Genomic DNA, 22,809 nt, shown 5'->3' on the forward strand with positions numbered 1-22,809 from the left:
ACGGGTGACTGGGGTTGATTATGAGACGGGTGACTGGGGTTGATTATGACGGGTGACTGGGGTTATTAGACGGGTGACTGGGGTTGATTATGACGGTGACTGGGGTTTATTATATGACGGGTGACTGGGGTTGATTATGAGACGGGTGACTGGGGTTGATTATGAGACGGGTGACTGGGGTTGATTATGAGACGGGTGACTGGGGTTGATTATGACGGGTGACTGGGGTTGATTATGACGGGTGACTGGGGTTGATTATGACGGGTGACTGGGGTTGATTATGACGGGTGACTGGGGTTGATTATGAGACGGGTGACTGGGGTTGATTATGAGACGGGTGACTGGGGTTGATTATGAGACGGGTGACTGGGGTTGATTATGAGACGGGTGACTGGGGTTGATTATGAGACGGGTGACTGGGGTTGATTATGAGACGGGTGACTGGGGTTGATTATGAGACGGGTGACTGGGGTTGATTATGACGGGTGACTGGGGTTGATTATGACGGGTGACTGGGGTTGATTATGACGGGTGACTGGGGTTGATTATGACGGGTGACTGGGGTTGATTATGACGGGTGACTGGGGTTGATTATGACGGGTGACTGGGGTTGATTATGACGGGTGACTGGGGTTGATTATGACGGGTGACTGGGGTTGATTATGAGACGGGTGACTGGGGTTGATTATTAGACGGGTGACTGAGGTTGATTATAAGACGGGTGACTGGGGTTGATTATGACGGGGACTGGGGTTGATTATGACGGGTGACTGAGGTTGATTATAAGACGGGTGACTGGGGTTGATTATGACGGGGGACTGGGGTTGATTATGACGGGGACTGGGGTTGATTATGACGGGGGACTGGGGTTGATTATGACGGGGGACTGGGGTTGATTATGACGGGGACTGGGGTTGATTATGACGGGGGACTGGGTTGATTATAAGACGGGTGACTGGGGTTGATTATGACGGGGGACTGGGGTTGATTATGACGGGGACTGGGGTTGATTATGACGGGGGACTGGGGTTGATTATGACGGGGGACTGGGGTTGCGTCTCAAATGGTACCCTATTCCTTATATAGTGTAAAGGGACGCACTATGGGAATAAGCCTGTGTATGTGTGGTCAAACCAAGCTCAAGCCTGCTGTTCAATTGCCTCAAAATGAGAAGGGACACTCATACACAATTCAATACATGTCTCTGTCCTCCATTGGTTTTGTCTGAAGAAAGCGTACTACAGTCATTTGAAGACGGGCCAGCATACTAACCTTATTACAGCTATGCTATGCAATGTATCTATACATAGGCTCTGTCTGCCCATGAACTCTGACCACACTGGACAGTTATGTGCATCGCTCCATGCTTAAATAGAGTTCCACTGAGGGGCAACACATGATACAGCAGCACCTTCCTACAGTTCTCTCTCATATGGACAGCAACATTATCATTGCGTAGTTGTCAATGTTCCAAAATCATTGCCCCCATCACTCCCATTGATTTGTAGCTAGTGGTGGCTGAAGTTAGCTGAAGTTTGTAATGGCTGTTTAGAGAAACAGAACTATGGATTATATGGGTGTGCATATTTCCCTTTCAAGACGATTCGATACGTATCTAGATGGACTCCGATATGATACAGGAACGACATGTTTTAGTTTGAAACGATGCAGTGCGATGAGAGAACGTTTGTATGTGGTGTGTAAATGATGGATGTCTATGGTGTATGCACTATGTAGGCACCTGAGCAGAGCCATAAAGGAGACCAGGATTCTACCACCCCACTACCAGATTATGGGGGGCAATGTAGACAGTTTTGTCCCCATACTTTGGTTCTGAAATCACCATCACCCACTAATGAACTTGGCATTTTTGAGGTTAAGTGTTTGAGCTAGTAATGTATCAATATTTACTGTTTATAAATTAGCTATGACATAGCCAATGAAAATATAGCACATCTTTGGATTTCACCCACAATTCAAAATCAAATAGTTTTGACCTTTTGGAAGTTTTTAATGGAGTGATCTCCTCTTGGGCCATGCAGTGCGCCTCGCACATGTCATTGCTGTCCTCGTTATGAAATGATCAACTTTATCCTGTATATCTAAGAAAGTTACCATATACAGTGCATTCAGAAAGTATTCAGACCCTTTGACTTTTTACACAGTTTGTTACGTTACAGCCTTATTCTAAAATGTATTTAATAATCTATTCCCCTCATTAATATATACACAATACCCCATAATGACAAAGCGAAAACAGGTTTAGAAATGTTTGCAAATGTATTAAAAATAAAAAACACAAATACCTTATTTACATAAGTATTCAGACCCTTTGCTATGAGGCTCAAAATTGAGCTCAGGTGCATCCTGTTTCCATTGATCATCCTTTAGATGTTTCTACAACTTAATAGAAGTCCACCTGTGGTAAATTCAATTGAGTGGACATGATTTGGAAAGGCACACACCTGTCTATATAAGGTCCCACAGTTGACAGTGCATGTCAGAGCTAAAACCAAGCCATGAGGTTGAAGGAATTGTCAATAGAGCTCAGACACAGGATTGTGTCAAAGCACAGATCTGGGGAAGAGTACCAAAAGATTTCTGCAGCATTAAAGGTCCCCAAGAACACAGTGGCCTCCATCATTCTTAAATCGTTAAATGGAAAAAGTTTGGAACCACCAAGACTCTTCCTAGAGGTGGACGTTCGGCCAAACTGAGCAATCGGGGGAGAAGGGCCTTGGTCAGGGAGGTGACCAACAACCCAATGGTCACTCTGACAGAGCTCCAGAGTTCCTCTGTGGAGATGGGAGAACCCTCCAGAAGGACAACCATCTCTACAGCACTCTACCAGTCAGGCTTTTATGGTAGAGTGGTCAGACGGAAGCTACTCCTCAGTAAAAGTGACATGACAGCCCACTTGGAGTTTGCCAAAAGACACCTAAAGAACTCTCAGACCATGAGAAACAAGATTATCTGGTCTGATGAAACAAATATTGAACTCTTTGGCCTGAATGCCAATCGTCATGTCTGGAGGAAACCTGGCACCATCCCTACGGTGAAGCATGGTGGTGGCAGCATCATACTGTGGGGATGGTTTTTAGCGGCAGGGACTGGGAGACTAGTCAGGATCGAGGGAAAGATGAATGGAGCAAAGTACAAAGAGATCCTTGATGAAAATCTGCTCCAGTGCTCAGGACCTCAGACTGGGGCGAAGGTTCACCTTCCAATAGAACAACGACCCTATTGCCAAGACAATAGAGGAGTGGCTTTGGGACAAGTCTCTGAATGTCCTTGAGTGGCCCCACCAGAGCCCAGACTTGAACATGATTGAACATCTCTGGAGAGACCTGAAAATAGCTGTGCAGTGACGCTCCCCATGCAACCTGACAGAGCTTGAGAGGATCTGCAGAGAAGAATGGGAGAAACTCAACCATTTCCCCTTTAAATGGCCTTGAAATCACTGGTATGTTTGCAGCAAAATTGTTATTTGGGATCCTTGGGAAGTCCCTACCCTAAACCATGATCCTAACCCTGACCCCTACCCCAGTGTTTCCCAAACTCAGTCCTCGGGTCCCCATGGGGTGCACGTTTTAGTTTTTGCCATAACACTACACAGCTGATTCAAATGATCAAAGCTTGATGATTAGTTGATTATTTTAATCAGCTGTATAGTGTGAGGTCAAAAAACAAAATTTTCACCCCTTGGGGTTCCGAGGACTGAATTTGGGAAACTCTGTCTTACCCTAACCATAACCATTTTAAATTTCAACTTCAGATGGGGTAGGGACGCCCCACGGATTCTGGACCTCAGGGACCGCAGCAAAACCATCAAAACATCCCAGAAACTATACGCCTCCTAGACCAGTAGAACTCAGAACGAGGTCAAAAGTTAGGCCATTGAATCCTCACACCATCTCACTGCCCAAATGTCCACCAAAACAAGTACACAGGAGTCCACTTCCTGTCACAGTATTTTGATAGGTGTTGAGCAAGTTATCAGCTGTGTAGGGAGAGAGCGCAGACAGAGTGCAGGTCAGCATAATATAGCCAATATTGAAACAAAAACCATGACGTTAGGAAGGTTGCATTCAAGCTGATAAATTCTGCTCCTAACCATCACTATCTCAAATGACATGAAGATTATGGTTCTCTTGATGCTTCTTGATGCTGTTTGTGTCTTGTAAAACTGTGTGACGTCGCATGCTTTTTCGGCCTCGTTTCCAGACAAGACTTTTATTCTCCAAACCGTTTCTCATGACATGCACACAACAGCACTCACCTTCTGTAGGCTGGTCGGGTTGAGCTGATTTTTGTCAATGATCTTTATTGCAACCTGAAACGTTGAGAGACAAATCATTACAATCAGTGAAATCAAAACAGTGACATATGTTTTGATTTTAATAGATCCCAAAGCTCAAACTCTAAAACAAACCAACAAGCTATAAGGCCCCATAAGTGGCTTAACAGCGTTGTTTGTCTCGGTCAAAGTGTGAGTGAGACTAGGACTGTAAATGTATATGGTTCACTACACACTGCTCTCCACATGATCCCATTCCATGTCATTGGTTTAACTTTTAACAACCCTGTGGAATTATGCACCTAAAAATGTGGGCTTTATGGGCTAACGTTACATTATATTTACAACTACACAGGCCTTAAAAGTCATCACAGACTATAAGAACAAACCCAGTCTTGCGTCTTTCCATAAGTTTCTCTAAAACTACAACTACCATCCATCCCTCCCACATGTTCCATGCTCTCACCACAACCAACCTGTCAAATGGCCTATTACAAACCTCATTGGCCGTGTGCACTATTCCTACCAGCCTAACCCCATTCTTCAGTCAAGTACCCACTTCTCTACCCCAGCCTCCCCCCTCAGTCTAGCCCATCCACATCACCAGCCCAGTCCAGTCTCACCCATTAGTCTAGCCCATCCACACCAACAGCCCAGTCCAGTCTCACCCCTCAGTCTAGCCCATCCACACCTCCAGCCCAGTCCAGTCTCACCCCTCAGTCTAGCCCATCCACACCACCAGCCCAGTCCAGTCTCACCCCTCAGTCTAGCCCATCCACACCTCCAGCCCAGTCCAGTCTCACCCCTCAGTCTAGCCCATCCACACCACCAGCCCAGTGCAGTCTCACCCCTCAGTCTAGCCCATCCACACCACCAGCCCAGTCTAGTCTCCCCTCAGTCTAGCCCATCCACACCACCAGCCCAGTCCAGTCTCACCCCTCAGTCTAGCCCATCCACACCACCAGCCCAGTCCAGTCTCACCCCTCAGTCTAGCCCATCCACACCTCCAGCCCAGTCCAGTCTCACCCCTCAGTCTAGCCCATCCACACCACCAGCCCAGTCCAGTCTCACCCCTCAGTCTAGCCCATCCAAACCACCAGCCCAGTCCAGTCTCACCCCTCAGTCTAGCCCATCCACACCACCAGCCCAGTCCAGTCTCAGCCCATCCACACCACCAGTCTCCAGTCTCACCCCCCATCCACACCTCTAGCCCAGTCCAGTCTCACCCCTCAGTCTAGCCCATCCACACCACCAGCCCAGTCCAGCCTCACCCCTCAGTCTAGCCCATCCACACCACTAGCCCAGCCCAGTCCATCCTCACCCCTCAGTCTAGCCCCCCCTCAGTCTAGCCCATCCACACCACCAGCCCAGTCCATCCTCACCCCTCCCCTCAGTCTAGCCCATCCCACCAGCCACCCAGCCCAGCCTCCCCTCAGTCTAGCCCATCCACACCTGCAGCCCAGTCCAGTCTCACCCCTCAGTCTAGCCCATCCACACCACTAGCCCAGTCCAGTCTCACCCCTCAGTCTAGCCCATCCACACCACCAGCCCAGTCCAGTCTCACCCCATCCACACCACCAGCCCAGTCCAGTCTCACCCCTCAGTCTAGCCCATCCACACCACCAGCCCAGTCCAGTCTCACCCTCAGTCTAGCCCATCCACACCACCACCAGCCCAGTCCAGTCTTACCCCTCAGTCTAGCCCATCCACACATCTAGCCCAGTCCAGTCTCACCCCTCAGTCTAGCCCATCCACACCACCAGCCCAGTCCAGTCTCACCCCTCAGTCTAGCCCATCCACACCTCTTGCCCAGTCCAGCCTCACCCCTCAGTCTAGCCCATCCACACCACCAGCCCAGTCCAGTCTCACCCCTCAGTCTAGCCCATCCACACCCCCAGCCCATTCCAGTCTCACCCCTCAGTCTAGCCCATCCACACCACCAGCCCAGTCCAGTCTCACCCCTCAGTCTAGCCCATCCACACCACCAGCCCAGTCCAGTCTCACCTCTTTGCCCGTCAAGATATGCCTGGCCAGCTTGACCTTGGCAAAGTTGCCCTTGCCGATGGTCTTGAGCAGACGGTAGTTGCCGATGTGCGGCTGCTCGTCCGAACACGAGGCGATAGAGTTCCGGCATCGTGCTCCGAGTGATCTGCTCGACCAACCAGTGCTCTTCTCCGAGCGGCTCGTCGAGAGAGAGGTATGCTGGGAAAAGAGAAAGTCAAGTCAAAATTCAAAATCATCTAGCTGCATCGCATCTTGACATCAATGGTGTGAAATCACATTCTCTGCCAATAGATGATTCTAGAACACATACAAGCAATTTAAGCAGACATCAGCTAAGAAATTCTGGTGAACTAGAACCCCCAAATGTCTACACGTCTGAAACTACCAAAGCCAACATTTATAGAGGGCTTTGTGGAATGGAATTGTTCATGTCGAGTGTTGAGTGGCCATGAGTAATTCATCAAGGTCTGTTGTGAAAAACCTGTTAATGCTATTAGAGTAAGCTATTGGGCTGACAGTAAATACTGAGCAGTGCCAAGCTAGCTAACAGGCTAACACATTAACACGGTTAGCAGTGGCTCATGAGGCCTATGGAAGCCAAGGAAGGCAGCTAATCTCATTCCACCCCACATTGCTGGCATTCTTCACATGCATGCTCCTCTGAGGTCATAAAATAAAGACGGGTGGCATGGTGCAACTCAGCATCTCCTAATCGATCTGCTCTGGAATGCCCGACACCACACTGTAGCGTACAGCTAGCTGCATTTGCACGCCAACGCGACATAGCGGCTCAACATTCCTCCTACACGGTGCCTTGGCTCGATGGGTTACCCATCGCAGCATGTTCCAAGTCAACAAAGCATAAACGGAGAGTTTGGATAACACAATCTATGACAACATTTGGTTGAATCATTTCAAATCCCTAACGACGTTTAGAGAATAGTTTGGATAAGAGTCACAGCATGGAGTCATTTGAGAGAAATTACACTTTCCAACGTAGTATCAATAATGACCTTATGATACAGTGCCAATGCAGGAGCATGAAGAAAAAGAGGGAGGAGAGAAGGGAGAAGTGGAGGGACGAGGTAAAACTATTTTTTATCAACTGAATAATTTAGGCGAGGTGTGGTGAGGGAAGGGAAATGTGGGGCCCCTTATGGAACAGGCAGGAGAGATGGTGGTTTCTAAGATATGGCCTTTTTTCCTTTCCTGGTGACTTTACCTTGACCTTATTTGAAAAGATCACAGTGTTCAAGGTAAAGAGGGGAGGAAAAGTCGCTGAGGAAAGGGGATAGCGTTTGAATGAATCTAACCATCCTCACCACTCCGATCTCACTAAAACATGAATGAATGATTTATTTATCCATATTTATTGAGGAACTCACTACAATGAAGATAATGATGATTTTGTGGTATTTAAATCGTGTTAAGCCAACGCTTCAGAGAACGCCCTGAAATTAGTTTCAACTGTCAAACCACGTCATTATACTTAGGCGGAGTTATGACGACATTAATCAACAACGCAGCCTCTACATCCTTGGCTAAAGAAGGTAGGTAAGGACTGATAGATCGTCCTTCCCTTGTTCAATACATTTGAAAGCGGTTTTCCTTGCAACCTGTCAAAAACTTCCAGCCTCAAATGCCTATTCGAATGCACCCAGAGAGATAGACGGTAGGATTGAAAAGACAGATGCAGGCGGGGTGAGGCCCACGATCTCATCAGTAGCCCTAAGCACAACCAGTTCCCAGCTTCAGACCACAGCCATGTGTAGGCTAGCACAGGGAAGGCATACTGTATAATAAAGCATACTGTATAACCTTCAGACAGAATAGTGCACCCTAACTCCCAGGAAAGATCCCGCTGCCTGACTGAGACAGTCTTTCTTTAAAACACATGCGCAGAGACACCAACATACATGCGCGCACACACACACGTACACACAGTATACTATCATAAATGTGCAATGCATATGCAAGAGCATAAGCCTTAACCCCAGATCAGCACATCAGGTGAAACAGAGCATTTGGTGCTGCATCAGACTACTCTTGGCAGAGCCCTTTCATCCCCTCCCCATCCCTCTCTCTTTCCCACCCTCCCCCGCCCTGCCGCAGTCCGGTTTATCACTCCTCTCATCCACCTGTTCCCATGTCGTGTCCCTCGCTCGTTCGCTCCCACAGGAAAGAGGAGAACTCCTATTGGGCATCGCCTCCGACCGAGCCCCTATGTCCCGCCTGCATCCCCATCTCACTTGGCGTGACAAGCCCTCAGTTAGCCCCCTCCCCTTCATCTCCCCCTCCCCCAAAACAAATCAATTAGTCTCCCTCTCCTTTCCACACCCGACCCCGATCCCCTTGTGTCTAGTGTTGCTATCTTTCTCTCATTTTCAGCCAACCTCACAATCTGGGTTCTCTTCTCTTCCCTCCCTTTTCCATCTGACCCTTTCAAGGAGAGCCCATCGATTCTCTCTCTCCATCCAATTGCCACGTCAATGTATTCAGATAGTGGGATGAAGTCTGAGGGCAGAGGGCTGGGTACGAGATGAAGTCGCTGATGCATACATAGACAGACTGGGGGGCAAGACTAGAGAGACATGAATGTGTGTTGTAGCAGTTCAACAGAGCAGGGTCACAGACAGGTCTTGGAGGTGAAACTGAACACCACAACAATAAAAACGTGAACATGAAAAAACAAGTGACTATATGCATGTGATTTTTACTTGTTTGTTGCAACAACAATGTTCTGTGTGGGCCATGAGAACCCTGGAGGGTGAAAGCCAGAATAATCAAGTGTGAGAGATTGGATCCGTTTGAGTGTAAACAATAGGGAATGCATAGAATCGCAAATGTTCCACAAAATAACATTCAACCAGCTGAAATAAATGGAAGGTCCTGCTGGATCAAACCATAATTAGTCATAGTCAACTAGAGAGAAAGAGATACAGGTTATGTCATAGCACGCAACTATAACTACAACAACAGGAGGTGTGATATGATAACACCAGTACACCCAACAAGTATGCCATTCTCTCACTCCACCATCTTCTTCTAAAGGGGTGGCAGGTAGCCAAGTGGATTTATAGCGTTGGGCCAGTAACCGAAAGATTGCTAGATCGAATCCCCGAGCTGACAAGGTAAAAATCTGTCATTCTGCCCCTGAACAAGGCCCAACCCACTGTTCCTAGGCCATCATTGTAAATAAGAATTTGTTCTTAACTGACTTTCCTGGTTAAATAAATAAATGAAATAAAGGAAGTACAGAGCTGGTAAACAGAGAGAGAATTTCAGTGTCAAGGCTACACCTCCTAAAGAGGACAGTTGTCATGACCCAGTCATGTAATGGCAGCCTGGAGGCACACTCAGTTTCCTGTGCATCACTGGGTGAGGCCATCCCTGAAATACTAGGTCTGTATGGCAACCTACAAGTTATGTATTCAGGCCAATAAAAGCCTGTAGCATAGGTTAGCATGATTGCCAACCTATATAAGTCATTCTAATAGGCTACATGGCAATCTCTACCATTGTAGACAAATGTGAACCACTTCTGTCTGAGTAAGGCTGGACAGTGCCTGGGGGCGGTTTGTGTCTATCTTTGCATCGGATCACATGACTGGTGAGCGGCAAAACAATAGGAGGCTGTGCTATGGGTTGAGAATGGGTCAGGGTTTCAACATCCCGTCCTTACACAATGCCACCTCCCCTCAGACTTCCTCTCTGTGCCTGTGATGAAAGTTTTTCAGGCTGGATATGTCCATAGAGTAGAATCTCAATATGATGGTATAGGAAGTGTTACAAAATCTATGTCCCTTGTACATATGTGGATAGTTGGAATGTCTCTGTTCATAAATGTCTGATATATAGCCTAGCTAGCACCCATCTAACTGGAAGTTGTGACCGTAGCCAGCGTCTTACTGTCCTGAAGAGCACGTGACATGCCACACTGTCACATGTCATACACTGCTGTGCAGTGTTTCCTGGACTGGTTGACAAGGAAATCCAGCTTGGTTAAAAAACAGAGTGTGAATAAGACAGTGTCCAAAACATATTATCCCAATAGAACCAACATTAGGCTACTTTATTCATTTGCTACTAGCTACATTCGGACAGATCTTTTGCTTTGTCGTGCAGAAGTCAGACACTGAGCGGGTAAACTGTAGTTCTTCTGCCAGTATCAATCCTCTTCAATAATTTTTTAGCTCTACAGCAGTTACATTTCAGTACATTTTCACATAAAACTTGCTTTGCTGTTAATCCAGAGCGTTTACTGAATTTTAGGCAAATCCTGTTGTGTTGGTTGGGGGCAGATTAGTTAGCAGCAACGACCTAACATGCTCTATTCTCTGGGAGTCCCAGACAGTCTGCTCACCTGCCTGCTAGTGAATTCTACAGCATGACTCATGACTGAATGAACTCTCCTCAGTCAGTCCAGTCGGTAAACTACCACTGTGGTTTTTACCAAAACCATGAGCAACACAGCTGAGAAGCGACTGGGGATAATGGCTTCAGAACACTAGAGACACAGCCACTGCAGCCGGTGTGGTTCACAGCACAAGTCTCAACTTGGCGTCAAACAAAACCTTGAAATGTAAAGACCATATGCTTATGGCAAAGAACACTACAGCAGGAAAGGTCCATCCCCTCAGGGCTTGGAACCTAACCAATACAAATCAAATCAAATTTTATTTGTCACATACACATGGTTAGCAGATGTTAATGCGAGTGTAGAGAAATGCTTGTGCTTCTAGTTCCGACAATGCAGTAATAACGAACAAGTAATCTAACTAACAATTCCAAAAAACTACTGTCTTATACACAGTGTAAGGGGATAAAGAATATGTACATAAGGATATATGAATGAGTGATGGTACAGAGCAGCATAGGCAAGATACAGTAGATGATATCGAGTACAGTATATACATATGAGATGAGTATGTAAACCAAGTGGCATAGTTAAAGTGGCTAGTGATACATGTATTACATAAGGATGCAGTCGATGATATAGAGTACAGTATCTACGTATGCATATGAGATGAATAATGTAGGGTAAGTAACATTATATAAGGTAGCATTGTTTAAAGTGGCTAGTGATATATTTACATCATTTCCCATCAATTCCCATTATTAAAGTGGCTGGAGTAGAGTCAGTGTCATTGACAGTGTGTTGGCAGTAGCCACTCAATGTTAGTGGTGGCTGTTTAACAGTCTGATGGCCTTGAGATAGAAGCTGTTTTTCAGTCTCTTGGTCCCAGCTTTGATGCACCTGTACTGACCTCGCCTTCTGGATGACAGCGGGGTGAACAGGCAGTGGCTCGGGTGGTTGATGTCCTTGATGATCTTTATGGCCTTCCTGTAGCATCGGGTGGTGTAGGTGTCCTGGAGGGCAGGTAGTTTGCCCCCGGTGATGCGTTGTGCAGACCTCACTACCCTCTGGAGAGCCTTACGTTTGAGGGCGGTGCAGTTGCCATACCAGGCGGTGATACAGCCCGCCAAGATGCTCTCGATTGTGCATCTGTAGAAGTTTGTGAGTGCTTTTGGTGACAAGCCGAATTTCTTCAGCCTCCTGAGGTTGAAGAGGCGCTGCTGCGCCTTCCTCACCATGCTGTCTGTGTGAGTGGACCAATTCAGTTTGTCTGTGATGTGTATGCCGAGGAACTTAAAACTTGCTACCCTCTCCACTACTGTTCCATCGATGTGGATGGGGGTGTTCCCTCTGCTGTTTCCTGAAGTCCACAATCATCTCCTTAGTTTTGTTGACGTTGAGTGTGAGGTTATTTTCCTGACACCACACTCCGAGGGCCCTCACCTCCTCCCTGTACGCCGTCTCGTCGTTGTTGGTAATCAAGCCTACCACTGTTGTGTCGTCCGCAAACTTGATGATTGAGTTGGAGGCGTGCGTGGCCACGCAGTCGTGGGTGAACAGGGAGTACAGGAGAGGGCTCAGAACGCACCCTTGTGGGGCCCCAGTGTTGAGGATCAGCGGGGAGGAGATGTTGTTGCCTACCCTCACCACCTGGGGGCGGCCCGTCAGGAAGTCCAGTACCCAGTTGCACAGGGCGGGGTCGAGACCCAGGGTCTCGAGCTTGATGACGAGCTTTGAGGGTACTATGGTGTTGAATGCCGAGCTGTAGTCGATGAACAGCATTCTCACATAGGTATTCCTCTTGTCCAGATGGGTTAGGGCAGTGTGCAGTGTGGTTGAGATTGCATCGTCTGTGGACCTATTTGGGCGGTAAGCAAATTGGAGTGGGTCTAGGGTGTCAGGTAGGGTGGAGGTGATATGGTCCTTGACTAGTCTCTCAAAGCACTTCATGATGACGGATGTGAGTGCTACGGGGCGGTAGTCGTTTAGCTCAGTTACCTTAGCTTTCTTGGGAACAGGAACAATGGTGGCCCTCTTGAAGCATGTGGGAACAGCAGACTGGTATAGGGATTGATTGAATATGTCCGTAAACACACTGGCCAGCAATGTTAGAAGAAGAACCGAAAATATGGATGTCGATTATGGCAGCCCCCCGCACCTCTCTGATTCAGAGCGGTTGGGTTAAATGCGGCAGGCAGGGTGGCAGGGGAGCCTAGTGGTTAGAGCGTTGGACTAGTAACCGGAAGGTTGCAAGTTCAAACCCCCGAGCTGACAAGGTACAAATCTGTCGTTCTGCCCCTGAACAGGCAGTTAACCCACTGTTCCTAAGCCGTCATTGAAAATAAGAATTTGTTCTTAACTGACTTGCCTAGTTAACACCCAGTTAATGCTCGGGACAATACTGCCCCCTTTGGATTAATTGCGTGCCCATAGTAAACTGAAAAAAAATCTGTCCAAAATTGCTAATATATGCATATAATAATAATTATTGAATAGAAAACACTCTAAAGCTTCTAAAACCGTTTGAATTATGTCTGTAAGTATAGCAGAACTCACAGGGCAGGCAATCTCCCAAACTATTTTTGGGAGCCTGAAACTTGGGGCAACTTTGACATCATCGCCCCTACCCTTCCCAACCAGCTATGGATCTGGAGACACTTTCTATGTCTTCCACTAGATGTCCTCATTCAGTACAGCGTTTAATTGTGCAAATCCCGTTGGTTTTGACCCTTTGGGAGGCAAAAGACTGAGTGTCGCGAGAAAATACCAAGTCAGGAGAACGCGCATTTTGGAGAGACGTCACTTTGTTCCAGAATGCCTGAGAGCAAGCAAGAATGTCCGATAGATTAGATAATTGTTTTGTACGTTTAGAACATCCTAAAGCTTGATTCTGCACTTAGTTTGACCAGTTTAGTCGACATATAATATGTAATTTTGAAGTTTTGATGCGCAACTGTTCGTGACCAGAAGTAATTTTTGGTAGTATTTCAGCTGGAACTTGCAGCATATGCTAATACAAAGACACACGACTTAAAACCAAACGATGTTTTGGGTAAGTATGACTTCTTCCATTACATTCTGATGGAAGACCATCAAAAGGTAAGGGAATATTTATGTTGTAATTTTGTGTTTCTGTTGACTCCAACATAGCGGAGAAATATTGCTTATGTCTGAGCGCCGTCTCAGATTATTGAAAAATGAACGTTTTCTGTAACGTTAAAAAGAAATGTGACAAAGCGATTGCATTAAGAAGCAGTGTATCTTTCTAACTATATGTAGAACATGTATATTTAGTCAAAGTTTATGATGTGTATTGCTGTTATCTGGTGTTATCTGGCGGAGTTATCTATAATTTCTCCGGACATTTTTTAGCATTTTCTGAACATGGCGTCAATGTAAACGGTGATTTATGGATATAAATGGCATATTATTGAAAAAAACATAAATGTACTGTGTAACATGTCCTATTACTGTCATCTGATGAAGATTTTCAAAAGGTTAGTGAATTATTTTTCTTTTAATCCTGCGTTTGTGATTGCATCTTTTGTTCGACAAAATGGCTGTATATCGACTGTGTCTTTGGTGGTGGTTTGACATAAATATGTGCTATGTTTTCGCCGTAAAACATTTTAGAAATCTGACACGCTGGCTAGATGAACAAGGTGTTTATCTTTCATTTGAGCTATTGGACTTGTTAATGTGTGGAGGTTAAATACTTCTAAGAATATTTTTGCATTCTGTGCGCCACTGTTTCAGTTGAGTGGGGGGGTTTGGTACCCCTAGGGGAACCTGTACCGTTAACACGTTAAATAAAGGTTAAAAAAAATGAAATGCGGAATGCACATTTCAGTTGAATGCATTCAGTCATACAACTGACTAAGTATCCCCCCTTTCCTTTCCCTAAAGCTATCATCAGGATCATTCAATCCTAAGTATATCTCAGCAACCGAAGAGATGAGAAGTCTTTCCTAAAGGTATTTGTATGAAGAGCAGAAGAGAATGCGGGTCAAACTTGAGTAACAATCTGCCTCTAAGAGTGCCTGAAGCTTTCTCGTTCAGTACAACAAATATGTTCTAGAACAAAATGGCCTTACACAAACAGACAGACAGACAGACAGACAGAGAGAGTATATCTCGCTTTCAAAGCAGGAAATGTTCCATCTCTCATAGGATTAAGCCTCTATACAAACTAAGCGAATAACAGATACAAATCTGGTCATGTTGTATTAGTAACAGGTTCGGGGAGTTGCACTCACTGTCATTTAACCCATTAATTAAGAGTGACAGGACAGACTCCCTCCTTCCTTTGAAGTTAATTTGTATCATTGCAACAGGTCTAATAATCCCCCACACTCATAGGCACGTGCTAGTGCACACAAACACACATCAACAAAGGCAGATGAAAGGAGGGAACTGAACTCTACCAGCAAGCACCACTGCTTATTTATGTTGCTTTTTTCTTCCTGTGTCGGATATCCCTCTCTTTCTCTCATCCTCTAGTGGACACAGAAACAGGGCGCCATGGCTCTCTGGTTTCACACACATACGACACACAAACCAAACACACACAAGTTCTCAGTCAGGTTCTCTAATCGATGTATCTTAGAAGCCTGAAATGAATTTAACTGATGCCCTTGTCCAAAGCCACTTACAGTGCACTGCACAGCCTATACAGTTCATCTATAAGGCACTGCCATATGAAACAGCCTAAACACCAGCAAGAACACAGGAGCACTGGCTCAGAGAAACAGGGCCATTAGTCTTCAATAGGAAAGTTAATTTTACTACAGTGTGCAATGTGTGAAACCAGAACATAACAAACTACTTTCACTAGACTGGCCTAACACTGTAAGCCTACCATATCACTTAGCTTTTTCAATTGTGCTCTGGTCATAACCCCACACAGGAAGCAAATACCTATCTGACCTTCTGCTGAAGACCCAAACATTCTTGATTGTGTACAGGACCTCGCTTAGTTTCATACATGAACAAGGCAGATGGCCCATGGGCAACTCAAGCACAGATTAAAAAGTAATGAATGGCTCCATAGGGTCTGCTGGGGCTAAGTAGCAGGACTAAGGTCAGAGATATAATGTAATTAACTGCCCTAGATTAGCCTGTAGAGCAGATTCACTGTCTCAGTCTCCCTCTGTTTACATACACTCTCACAGTGGCTAGACAGAAGAGGTTTGCATACTCTGCCAGATACTTTTTTCGCAATTGACACTTGTGCTTCCATTTTCCTGTCCACTTCATTATTTTTTTGTTGTTGTACTTATTACCCCTTTTCTCCCCAATTTCGTGATATCCAATTGATAGTAACAATGTTGTCCCATCGCTGCAACTCCCGTACGGACTTGGGAGAGGCGAAGGTTGAGAGCCATGCGTCCACCAAAAAACACGGCCCTGCCAAGCCTCACTGCTTCTTGACACACTGCTCGCTTAACCCGGAAGCCAGCCGCTCCAATGCATCGGAGGAAACACCATATAACTGGTGACTGAAATCAGCGTGCATGCGCCTGGGCCGCCACAGGAGTCGCTAGAGCGCGATGGGACAAGGACATCCCGGCCGGTCAAACCCTCCCCTAATCTGGACGAAACTGGGACAATAGTACGCCACCTCATGGCCCTCCCGGTCGCGGCCGGCTGAGACACAGCCTGAGATTGAATACGGGTCTGTAGTGACGCCTCTAGCACTGCAATGCCTTAAACCGCTGTGCCACTCGGGAGGGCCCCTCCACTTCACTTTTGCAGAATCTCTGTGCAGTGCTGTGACATGTCATGCGACGTTTCCAACATCAACAGACGCTCCACGCCGAGGCCAGGGGAGGACGAGCAGTACTGTGCAGTGAAACTAGCTAGGCTTAAGTAAACAGGATAGATCCTACCACATTCTATGAGTCCACTATAATTTGTTGTATGAAACTAGGCATGAAATGAAACTAGGACTCATGACTCTACCATCTACTGCAGGGATCATCAACTAGATTCAGCCGCGGGCCAATTTTTGCTTGAGCGGATGGTCAGGGGGCCGGAACATTATAAAATAAATATTTTTTGACTGCAAATTGACCACAAGAAGCCTCAACAGATATAATATTTGATAAAACATAATCATTTCAAACCTTGATTACATTTGGGAACATTGTCCGACGTAGGGTGCCATCTTTCGGATGGGACGTTAAAACAGGTGTCCTGACTCTGTGGTCATTAAAGATGGCGCTTACTGTAAGAGTAGGGGTTTTCACCCCGGTGTTCATGGCCACCTACTCATCCCCCTCCTTCCTAATAGGTATATATCACTCCTCACCTCTCCACCTGATAGCTGATGTGTGGTGAGCGTTCTGGCACAAAAATGGTTGGCGTACATCACTGAGGTGGGTGCTACACATTTCCCCCCTCAGTTGGTAGAAAAGTGCTATATAAATCCAATCAATTATTATTAGTGGTAAACGATCAAATATGTCTCTCTATTATGCATGGGAATACTTGGGAAAAGATTTCCAAATTAAAATCACTTGGAGCTGATTTCCTGGTGTTTTAGTCTTTTATATCCAACAATGAAAATGTGAAACAAATAACGAGTAGCGGTCGAACACAGGAGTGGAATGCTCTAGCGCAGCCTAGTCAATCTGGAAAGCGACAGTAGGCCCAGGTGAAACAGCTGTCTTATGCGTCGCTAGGTAACCCACTCAGCTAGGGCTGGGCAATATGGACAAAATATCACATCACAATATGTTTCACGGTATGGCGGTATTTTAAGTTTCTGAAGATTACAAGATCTTAATAAGTTCTAGAAGTAGTGAATGACCCTAGAAAGGCCACACATTATTTCTAAGTGATTTTATTGGTCTTTCTTAGTTCTGATTGTTTTATACTCAACCAAACTAGGACAACATTGACAGTGAAAGTCAAATTTGTAGAACTTGCATTTATTTAGCATTGTTTCAAAATACCTTTATAGACGGTATTGTAAAAATCCATACCGGTATACTAGTCTCCACGATATACAGTATCGCCCAGTCCTTTACTCAACCCTGGAGACGCACAGGTAAAGTGACACCAGAGTGCAACGGTTACGTAACAGTGCAGAGAGCTGTGTGCTAATGTTCTTGAAGCAATTCAAATAGACTCCTGTCCTGACAGCTTTCCAACTGAACCAGTTCAACACAACCAAAAACTAGCCTGATACTCCCATTTATATGACCAAGCAAGCCTAAGTAAGTCAAGTTCCTTTCTACCAGACGATAGTCATCTTTACCAATATGAGCAGGTCATGTATAGCCCACCATTGATACGAGGTTCTGTTCAATGCAATTCAACAGACTGTGAACATTCCTACGTGACCTGCATGGCTCCAATGGGATTTGGGGAGTCCTTTCCATTTAGAGACAGCCAAATCATGAATCCATCAACGCAAGGCCACACAATGGCTCTGTTCTGTGCCACCGGGAAAAACCTGTTCATTCATTCAGACCTGCATCTGGTTGCATTATACAGGCTTGTGAATTATTTGCAAAGGGGCCATAAACTTGACAGGTAAATACAACAAAAAGTTTATATGCAAAATGTATGACTAAGAGTTTGTTCACAATATGGAGGGTTATTTGTATTTGGGCCGAATTTGCAAGCTGAGCTGGATAAGAAATGTATAGAGGTAAGTAAAGGTACTGATCAAAACAACAGAAACGGGGCCTACATGGACTCCATTCATGGGACTGGCTGGGCAACTGGAGAGTGAGAGTAAAGGTCCCTCTACCAGATGGTGCTGATAGAAGCGAGAGAATGAGGGGCATACAGAGGATGTCACAATGCAGGGGGGTGTGAAACTGTACCAGCGCTAAGACAGCATTAGTGGCCTGACTCATAACGACTTGGATCCCTGGGACATGCTGGAGCGGGAGGTGTGAAGCAAGTGCGATTATGCAAATCTCAAATCTGGATGACTAATGTGTGCCACCATGTGTGTTGTTAGGTTTATTATTCAAGTTATGATGATAGAGAGATAATATTCCATTGAATAAGCATCATTAGGCTGACCTACATAACAAATTCCTTTGCTTTACAGACATGGAATTACAATGATTAGGCTTACACAGATTGATGTACAAGGATATAGGAAGACGTCTTACACAAGGGCACAACACAAGTGAAACCCCACTTGGAGTTTGAACATCATGTCATCTTCTGGTTAGTAGTCTACTTCAATGTGTAGGCCTATCATCTATTCGAGCAGAAAAACTCATGTGAATATTGAAAATGGTGGTTGTATCAACTGTTTACTGAGCCAAATATGCTACCCTCAAGAAATTCTTCATTTTAGGCCAACAGCCTCACAGGTCTGGTTTGGTGTTACCAATAATTTACCAAAATCTTAAGTATATAAATGCCCCGTCCCACCCTACTGTGCACATATCCTGATACACTACGTCAACCTGCACGCAACACATTTTCACTCTCCCACACACCCCCAGGCTGTCCCAGGGAACGAGACCGAGGAAGACGATACAATCTAAAATAATTTTAATTACAGATGGGGCTTTCTGGGAGGTATGGCGCGACCAACATGATAGGAGGAGATCGGTGTGGGCTTTCTCATTTTACGCCACCACCTTTCACTCAGCATAGATGTCGAACTGGGAGGAAAGTGGACTGGGAAGCAAAACACTCCTGGGTTTCCATGGAGAGATTTCAAACAAGAGGAGCGTGTGACCCAGTTGACACCAAGAGCAGGTCAATCATTTCGATCCCTGACCTGCAACATTTCTGTCACATAAAGGACAACCAACATATGGTTTTTGTTAAAGGGCCAGTGCAGTAGAATATTGGATTTCCCTGTGTTTTACATACAGTTGAAGTCAGAAGATTACATACACTTAGGTTGGAGTCATTAAAACTAATTTTTCAACCACTCCACAAATTTCCTGTTAACAAACTATAGTTTTGGCAAGTCAGTTAGGACATCTACTTTGTGCATGACACAAACAGATGCCTCACAAGTCCTCAACCGGCAGATTCATTAAATAGTACTCGCAAAACACCAGTCTCAACGTCAACAGTGAAGAGGTGACTTCGGTATGCAGGCCTTTTAGGCAGAGTTGCAAAGAAAAAGCCATATCTCAGACTGGCCAATAAAAAGAAAAGATTAAGATGGGCAGAAGAACACAGACACTGGACAGAGGAACTCTGCCTAGAAGTCCAGCATCCCGAAGTCGCCTCTTCACTGTTGATGTTGAGACTGGTGTTTTGCGGGTACTATTTAATGAAGCTACCAGCTGAGGACTTGTGAGGCATCTGTTTCTCAAACTAGACACTCTAATGTACTTGTCCTCTTGCTCAGTTGTGCACCGGGGCCTCCCACTCCTCTTTCTATTATGGTTAGAGCTAGTTTGCGCTGTTCTGTGAAAGGAGTAGTACACAACGCTGTACAAGATCTTCAATTTCTTGGCAATTTCTCGCATGGAATAGCCTTCATTTCTCAGAACAAGAATAGACTGACGAGTTTCAGAAGAAAGGTCTTGTTTCTAGCCATTTTGAGCCTGTAATCCAACCCACAAATGCCGATGTTCCAGATACTCAACTAGTCTAAAGAAGGCCAGTTTAATTGTTTCTTTAATCAGAACAACAGTTTTCAGCTGTAATAACATAATTGAAAAAGGGTTTCTAATGATCAATTAGCCTTTTAAAATGACAAACTTGGATTAGCTAACACAACGTGCCATTGGAACACAGGAGTGATGTTTGCTGATAATGGGCCTCTATACGCCTATGTAGATATTCCATAAAATATTGCAGTTTCCAGCTCCAATAGTCATTTACAACATTAACAATGTTGTATTTCCGATCAATTTGATGTTATTATAATGGACAAAAAAAATAGCTTTTCTTTCAAAAACAAGAACATTTCTTAGTTACCCCAAACTTTTGAACAGTAAATAAATCACTGACAGTGTCACCAGCAAAGCACCATCACACCTCCTCCTCCATGCTTCACGATGGAATCCACACATGCGGAGATCATCTGTTCACCTACTCTGCGTCTCACAAACACACGGCGGTTGGAACCACAAATCTCAAATTTGGACTCATCAGACCAAATGACAGATTTCCACCAGTCTAATGTCCATTGCTCGTATTTTCAGGTCAATCGGGTTCAATTCCAGGCTCTGGCTGGGCCACTCAAGGATATCTCTGTACTTTGCTTTATTCGTTTTTCCCTCGATCCTGACAAGTCTAAGCAGTCACTGCCGCTGAAAAACATCCCCACAGCATGATCCTGCCACCACCTTGCTTCACAGTAGGGATGGTGCCAGGTTTCCTCCAGGTGTGACGCTTGGCATTCAGGCCAAAGAGTTCAATCTTGGTTTCTTCAGATCAGAGAATCTTGTTTCTCATGGTCTGAGAGTCTTTAGGTGCCTTTTGGCAAACTGTCATGTGGACTGTCATGTGCCTTTTACTGAGGAGGGGCTTCTGTCTGGCCACTCTACCATACAGGCCTGATTGGTGGAGCGCTGCAGAGATGGTTGCCCTTCTGGAAGGTTCTCCCATCTCCACAGAGGAACTCTGGAGCTCTCTCGGAGCGACCATCAGGTCCTTGGTCACCTTCTTCCATTTAAAAATGGAGGCTACTGTGTTCTTGGGGACCGTCAATGACGCAGATTTTTTGGGGTGACCCTTCCCCAGATCTGTGCCTCGACACAATCCTGTCTCAGAGCTCTACAGACACTCCCCTTTGACCTGATGGCTTGGTTTTTGCTCTGACACACACTGTCAACTGTGGGACCTTATATAGACAGATGTGTGCCTTTACAAATCATGTCCAATCAATTGAATTTATCACAGGTGTATGCCAATCAAGTTGTAGAAACATCTCAATGATGATCAATGGAAACAGGATGCACTTGAGCTCAATTTCGAGTCTCATAGCAAAGGATCTGAATACTTACAGTTGAAGTCGGAAGTTTACATACACCTTAGCCAAATACATTTAAACTCAGTTTTTCACAATCCCTGACATTTAATCGTAGTAAAAATTCCCTTTTTTAGGTCCGTTAGGATCACCACTTTATTTTTACTCCAACCTAAGTGTATGTAAACTTCCGACTTCAACTGTACATGCATAATTGCATTTGGGGTCACTTTTGATAATGGTGTTTTCCGCTAATGGAACATTCATGCTTACAGCCTACTACCATGTGCGCATTGCTGCGCTTATAATGTGAAGAAATAGCCTAATAGTTTATTAACATTTTAAGCAAAACATTCTGATCCGTTGCATCAGCCACATTGCATAAAAAAGGTTTTTTGATGCTAGTGGTTGTAATAATTTGGGCTCTATCACATCCCACAACCGTACCAGACTATGTTTGGAGAAAAACAAAATCTTGCACAGAATAGAATAGGTTGACTTCTGTACTATGGGGGATAGTAGATTGACATAGCCTAGTGCTTTTGCTGTTCGTTAGGCCTACTCATCTTCTTGGCTGACGAAAAGTAAATGTGGACAGTTCTTCAAATATCTTCCATATTGTCACGCCCTGACCACAGAGAGCTGTTGGTTAGATCGGGTGTGATTAAGGGTGGGTTATCTAGGGGAATTATATGTCTTATGTTGGCCTGGTATGGTTCCCAATCAGAGGCAGCTGTTTATCGTGTCTCTGATTGGGGATCATATTTAGGTAGCCATTTCCCCATTGTGCTTTCAAGCAACTTCTTTCAAATCATTTGTGTCATCATGCAGCCTTACAATGTATTAAAAATCAAAACATATAGCCCAACGTTTGTAGAACAACTAAAGTTACATTAATAACTCTAAATTAAGCATATAGGAGTACCTATTTCTTTGTTAGCCGCTCAACACAGAATAGCCGCATGAGTGCACTCCCTCAAATCGTTTTGAGAAAATGTTTCTATTTTATTCAGCTTTGTATTCTTCATACTATAAAATAATATAAAATAATGCCATGGAATTCTAAGCAAATTTTGTCTGCTAAATGAACTAGTGTAGCCCACAACCATTTGGCATAGCCACATAAGGACAAGTATGCTATTCTTTTTTCTGAAATAGGCCTTTCAAAGTTTTCTTTAAACTGCATTGTTGGTTGAGGGACTGTCCTGTAAGTAAGCATTTCACTGTAAGGTCTACCTACAC

General features: G+C 45.1%; 1 protein-coding gene across 5 annotated transcripts in view; it reads right to left on the bottom strand.

Moving 5' to 3' along the window:
- The window catches only part of LOC112266889 (MAP/microtubule affinity-regulating kinase 4), a 62,686-nt gene that overhangs the window by 37,003 nt on the left and 2,874 nt on the right, over positions 1 to 22,809 (bottom strand). For all 5 annotated transcript variants that reach the window (XM_024444789.2, XM_024444791.2, XM_024444794.2 and 2 more), the window contains exons 2-3: positions 6,302 to 6,499; positions 4,280 to 4,333 (exon numbers count right to left, since the gene is read on the bottom strand). In XM_024444789.2, coding sequence (XP_024300557.1) covers positions 4,280 to 4,333; positions 6,302 to 6,499 — 252 coding nt within the window. The remainder of the gene's footprint in view (positions 1 to 4,279; positions 4,334 to 6,301; positions 6,500 to 22,809) is intronic.

This window comes from Oncorhynchus tshawytscha, linkage group LG14 (genome assembly GCF_018296145.1).
Source record: "Oncorhynchus tshawytscha isolate Ot180627B linkage group LG14, Otsh_v2.0, whole genome shotgun sequence".
NCBI classification, from domain to species: domain Eukaryota; kingdom Metazoa; phylum Chordata; class Actinopteri; order Salmoniformes; family Salmonidae; genus Oncorhynchus; species Oncorhynchus tshawytscha.